At 52.1% G+C, this 5682-nt stretch overlaps 1 protein-coding gene across 3 annotated transcripts; it reads right to left on the bottom strand.

Moving 5' to 3' along the window:
- Positions 1-262: 262 nt before the first annotated feature.
- Positions 263-5045, bottom strand: DRD1 (dopamine receptor D1). Of its 3 annotated transcripts, none has more exons than XM_045500979.1 (3): positions 4897-5045; positions 3533-3846; positions 263-3390 (listed from the first exon to the last, which is right to left on the bottom strand). In XM_045500979.1, the coding sequence occupies exons 2-3, from the start codon at positions 3668-3670 to the stop codon at positions 2005-2007; spliced, it is 1524 nt and encodes a 507-aa protein (XP_045356935.1). In that variant the 5' UTR covers positions 3671-3846; positions 4897-5045; the 3' UTR covers positions 263-2004. The 3 variants fall into 3 exon arrangements, with proteins under 3 accessions (XP_045356935.1, XP_045356942.1, XP_045356939.1); XM_045500986.1 differs by having other exon boundaries at positions 4806-4913; XM_045500983.1 differs by lacking the exon at positions 4897-5045 and adding an exon at positions 3946-4693.
- Between the last annotated feature and the right edge of the window lie 637 nt (positions 5046-5682).

The following is a 5682-nucleotide window of genomic DNA, read 5'->3' as shown; positions in this document are numbered from 1 at the left end:
CATGAGGAGAGTTTCTTTTTAAAAAATGTTTTATGACAGAAAAAAAAAAAAAACACCCCAAGAGTATATAGTCGAAATCAAAAACATTTCCTGTTTAAATATTCAAAGGCAACATGTGACATACGTAACAGGAGAAATTTCCATTAAAAAGAAAAACAAAAGTAAGGTTATCCTCAAAAATGCTCATGTTTTCTTACTTGTAGGTCTGAAGGAGCCTAGTTTTTAAAATACATTTAACAAACACGACACAGCCCATTCGGGGTTGATTTGAGTTCACAAAATAATTTTATTATATGTAAGAAAGCATACAGGCAATAAAAGGAAGAAACATTCACAATGCATAAATAACACGGACCTGATGCAGGAGATACTTTTCAGTCAATTTATTTCTTGTGACCCATGTCATCTAAATGTTAAGTAAATTGCTTATCAACAATACTTTGTAAACATTTCAAAGAAATCCTCTTGAAACGCCCCCGTGAATGAGTATCTGGCAAGAGAGACTCTATACTGATACTTTATACAGTTGAGATGATGAGATAGGAACTTGATTCTGAAGCACAGAGAAGGAGCTAGCATTTGTCAAGAGATACTGATGGCTTTGGGGCACTTAACACACCCACCCAGAAGGGGTCTCCTGTTTTTTCCACCCAGAGAAGTGTCTAACTCGAGGATGATAATGAGGCACTATTCGTTAGTTAGTACACTATTAACATCTAGACTAGAAAAAAAAAAAAAAATCAATTCTAATTTCACATTAAAGCACTACAAAAAGTCACCCCGCTGAGTGGTGCGCTTTGACCTGGTAAGACGGAAATGCAGGATTTGACCTTTGTCCATTGGTGCGACTGTTGTCACGCGAGAGTTAAGGAAACCTACTGTCTTCACTACACATGTTTAACCAGGACAGCAATTTGTTTGGTTCGGAAAAGCTATCTGACATGGAAATGAGAAAAGACACAGAGGGCCAATTATTTTACATAAATACAAAGTGGCACATACTTTTTATTACCACCTAAGCTCATGAGTTTCAAGTCAGGTTCTTCTTAAGCTGGCTTTTATTAAAGATATTTACAGAACTGCAAATCATTCTCCTGGGAAAGTCTCTGTCATTAAAAAACATTTGAACACAGTAGTAGCTATGCCTTTTTAAGTTTTTCAGAATCTTTCCAGAAAAACATCCACGGCATTTGTCAATTCTCCCCTCCTTATTTATTTACGCCCATGAACTTTAAGGAATTATCACAACTTCATTTCCTATCAGTCTTTGCTGTGTTGCTGGACGTGATACATGGGCATTTAGCATCTCAGAGAGTTTGTGTGTTTATTTCACTGGCCAATAAGGTACTACTTAGATGGACGAACAAGGTCTCAGATAACTCATAAGTTTATCCTATGACATATGATAAATATAGGTTTATTGTAATAAATTAAAAATACCCACATAATACAATAAATAAATAAAACCAGTATCAACAAAGCATCTCTCAAGTCTGGAAAAAAAAAAAAAATCCCATTCCTACTGTAAGGCTTAATTATGTTTCAGAAATAATTTATGAAGGCATGCACCTACCTTTACAATCGGAAAACTTTGCTTGGACATCTGTTAGCACCTGTTTGTACACAGCAAACTCAACCCTTCTCATTTCCTTCCGTCCTGGAAAGGATTAATTTTCTAAATCGATGCCGTTCACTGTTGATTCTTTGCCCTATATTTTAAGTCCTAAGATAAGAATCAGTTTCTAAAAATAACTTTGGAGCCAAAGACATGTCCCTGTGAACGTTCACTTCACATATGTCCCTCTTTGATTCACTACGAACAACACAGAAAACACACTGGAATGTATTTTAAAACGTAGTTAGTTGTGTGTTGAGGGAAAGCAGCAGAGGGGGGCTTGCCTGACGTCTCAGGGCCTCACCGCACCTTAGTTTCCTAACAACAAGCCACCGAAAGTCTCCTCCGGCTTTTGGGGTGAGCCTGTCTGGCAGGATTCATCTCAGAGCTCAGGTCGGATGCTGTCCATTTTGTGTGATGGGCTGAATCTTCTCTAGAGAGACATCAGTGTCATAGTCCAATATGACAGACAGGGCCGGGGACAGCTTCTCCAAGGGTCTGGCCGTTCCACACGCCTCCTCCTTCTTCAGGTCCTGGGAGGAGCCCACCGCATGTGGGATCAGATAAACCAGATTGCAGTCCTTGGAAATGGAGCCTCGAGGCTCCTGATGGCTGGAAAACACCACAGCCCCATTGTTATTGATGCTAACCGTCTCTATGGCATTATTCGTGGTAGGGCAAAGTCTGTAGCATCCTAAGAGAGTTGAAAATGCCTTGCGAAAATCAGCATTAAAGGCATAAATGATGGGGTTCAAGGAGGAATTAGCCCACCCAAACCACACAAACACGTCGAAGGTGATGGAATCGATGCAGAAGGGCTTGGTCTCCCCAGACCCACAGAAGGGCACCATGCAGTTCAAGATGAAGAAAGGCAGCCAGCAGCACACAAACACCCCCATGATCACCGACAGGGTCTTCAGAACTTTAGTCTCTCTTTTGAAGGACATCTTAAAGGAGCTTTCTGGCTGAGAACACTCCGCGGGGTTTCCATTACCTGTAGTGGTCTGGCAATTCTTGGCATGGACGGCTGCCCTCTCCAGGGCCGAGATGCGCCGTATTTGTTTCTGGGCGATCCTATAGATCCTGGTGTAGGTGACAATCATGATGGCCACGGGGATATAGAAGCTTATCAGGGAGGACGAAATGGCATATGTCCTGCTTAAGCTGGAATCACAGTTGTCCATGGTCTCACCTAGGGAAGTGGCATTCCCATCGGAGGGGCTTGTGGGTTTGGCCTTGTGCCAGCTGAGTTGCACTGGGATGAAGGAGATTAGTACCGACAAGGTCCATGCCACGCCGATCAGAATGAAGGCTGCCTTGGGGGTCATCTTCCTCTCATACCGGAAGGGGCTAGAGATGGCCCAATACCTGTCCACGCTGATCACACAGAGGTTGAGGATGGACGCAGTGGAGCACATGATGTCAAAGGCCACCCAGATGTTACAGAAGGACCCAAAGGGCCAGAAGCCAGCGATCTCCGCCACTGCTTTCCAGGGCATGACCAAAACAGCCACCAAGAGATCCGATACGGCCAAGGAGATGACAAAGAAGTTGGTCACCTTGGACCGCAGGTGTCGGAATCTGATGACAGCCGCACAGACCAGCGTGTTCCCCAGGAGTGTGGACAGGATGAGCAGAGACAGGAAACAGGCTGTAAGGATGCGGAAGGAGAAGTCTCTCTCCACCACCAGCCCAGCCCCGTCCATGGTAGAGGTGTTCAGAGTCCTCATCTTGCTGAGGGGGTGCACGCGGGCGGCTCTGACACCCTCCAGTTCCTAAGCAGGGACGAGAGGTCAGTCAAACCTGCAGTTCTCACCCACTGGGCGGCCCCTCGCACAGCCCCACCGGCTCCCGGGGCCACAGGACCTCACCAGCATCCCATCAGAGGGCTGCAGCAATCGCGGGGCAGGAGCCTACCCTTGGCCACCCAAGTGAGCCCCTTGGAAGGTCCTCCCTGCTCTCTAGAACTGTCTTCTGACTCCCTTGCTCCAGGTCACTGTTGCATTCACCAGCTGACCCTTCAGTTCCCAGTGGAAAGCACTGGCTTTTTAGCATATTCTAGGCTATCAATCCGGAGATTCCCAGGCCTCTGCGGATCTAGTCAATCGTGGTCACATTTTGGGGCGGTTGTCTCTCGGGTGGTGACAGAATTCTCCCCTCTCTGAGGTGCAGCTGAAAATACACGCCTCACTCCTCCAAGTCCCTGGCTCCACAGCAGCCCTCCATACGCCCTAGGAAGCAAAAAGAAGGCAAAGGTCGTTCGCCAAGCCTTGAGCAGATCGCAGCTTTACCCACATCAACCCCAATTCAACGCCGGGCGAGCCACCTACCTTGCCTCGAGGTTGTGTCTCTCAAAAGCCCCCGGAGCTCCGAAAGCGGGCTTCGCTAGGTGCCGCAGCACCACAACGCCCAGGAGGCGCGCCGGAGTCCTGCCCGGCGCGCGCAGCCGGGGTCTGGCTCCTGATGCGCAAAAATCGCGGGGCAGGTTCGGAAAATGATCCCGGGCCAGGTCCCCCAGAGCCGGCGATGCCCTACCTCTCCAGCGGCCAGAGATTGTTCAAGCCAATGACACCCGGGAAAAGGGCTCCCGGGCGTTCAGCTCCTCCTCGAGAGAGGGCACCTCCAAGACTAGTCACTTGGGCAGCTTCTCTTCCTCGCTGCCTTTCCCCCGGGGCCGAGCGCCCGGGCGCCCCTTGGGTGGCCTCCGGCCCCTCGGGGCAGGGCTCTGCGCCTCTCCACCGCACTGTCCGCTACCTCCCGGGAGCCCGTGGGAACACCAGGCGAAGAGAGCCGAGCTGGCACCGGAGGGCGCACGGGCCAGCTGGGTTCCCGCGGGGCACAGCCCACCCCGCCCCCGCGTCTCCTCCCCTGCCCTGGGGGCGGGCTTCGCTTGACAGGCAGAGTTGCGGGCGACAGCCTGCACGTGGTTCCCTGGGTGATGTCGCGGGCGAAACGGGGTGGGGAACGCCCAGGTGAGCGCTCGCACGCCCGGGGTTACCCGCCAACCCCCGGACCCCCGGACCCCCGAAGAGCATGCGACAGGGCCCGCGAGAGAGATCCCTGTGTTAGAACCTCAAGTAAGCCCGAGTCTCCAAAAAGCGCAGCTCGGCCGGACACCCACCGGGCACGACCCCAAGCCCTTCCCAAAGACCGACGCAAGCAGGGACCCTGCCCACTCTCCCACGCATACCAAGCCCTGCAACAGCCCGCGTCCGTCCGACCTGCGTCTCCAAGTGTCCCCCAACTAGGGTGAGGGGTGCCCCGCCGGCGCCTGCACTCACCGTTCCGAGAGGGTTCCGCGCAGCGGCGCGCCTGGGAGGCGCGCGCCGCTGCGCCCCGAGGGCGCTCACTTCAAGCTCCGCCCGGGCGGCGGGCGCGTCGCGGGCTGCGGTCAACGCCGGACTGCAGCCTGCGCCCCGCGCCGGGCGAGCGCCCCAGCCCCAGCGCCACGAGCTCAGCGGGCCCGGGGCGCCCTCTGCCGGCGGCGGCGGCGGCAACCCAAGGCCCGGCTGCGCCCTCGCAGGTACAGACCTCACCCGCCCCGGCTCCCTCCCGGATTCGCGCGGGATCCGCACTTCCTCGACCAGCACTGCCGGAATCTGGAAAAGGGGATGCGCAATATCCCTCACTGAGGGTTCATTGGGCTTGAGACACCCCTAAAAATTCATAAGGGTGAAAAATTCCTTTTGCTGGAGCTGCATTCACTGAATGGATATATTCTCCTGAGCACTCATTAGGTGCCAAGAGCAGGGGCGATAGATGGGGTTAGCAAGATGCAAGCCTTATTCTCAAGGAGACCAGAGAGAACTGGCATTGGCTGAGCAGCCTCTGTGTCCCGGGCGCCCGCCTTCTGTTGTTCACCGCTTAAAACAATCCCTCCTCATAGGCCCGCTCACCTCCACTTTGCCCAAATGGAAAATGGGGTTCAGAAAGGTGTTCAAAGTCACAGGGCTAGGGAAGGTGCTGGCTACCTGACTCCCGCCTTCGTGTTCTTTTCACTTATGCGTCACTGCCGGTATACCGGGGAGCTCCGGGTCGAGTGCCGGAGCCAACAAGCTAAATAAGTA

The sequence above is a fragment of the Leopardus geoffroyi genome, chromosome A1 (genome assembly GCF_018350155.1).
Source record: "Leopardus geoffroyi isolate Oge1 chromosome A1, O.geoffroyi_Oge1_pat1.0, whole genome shotgun sequence".
Lineage (NCBI taxonomy): Eukaryota > Metazoa > Chordata > Mammalia > Carnivora > Felidae > Leopardus > Leopardus geoffroyi.
The sequence above is the reverse complement of the archived record's forward strand: the minus strand, read 5'-3'. Positions and strand labels throughout refer to the sequence as shown.

What these genes read in the sequence shown, in the direction of transcription:
- DRD1 (XM_045500979.1), bottom strand. Translation starts at nt 3,670, where the DNA reads ATGCTAAAAAGCCAGTGCTTTCCACTGGGAACTGAAGGGTCAGCTGGT. An exon ending in GCTCACTTGGGTGGCCAAGG is followed by an intron (nt 3,391 to 3,532) that starts GTAGGCTCCTGC and finishes GTCCCTGCTTAG; the next exon opens with GAACTGGAGGGTGTCAGAGC.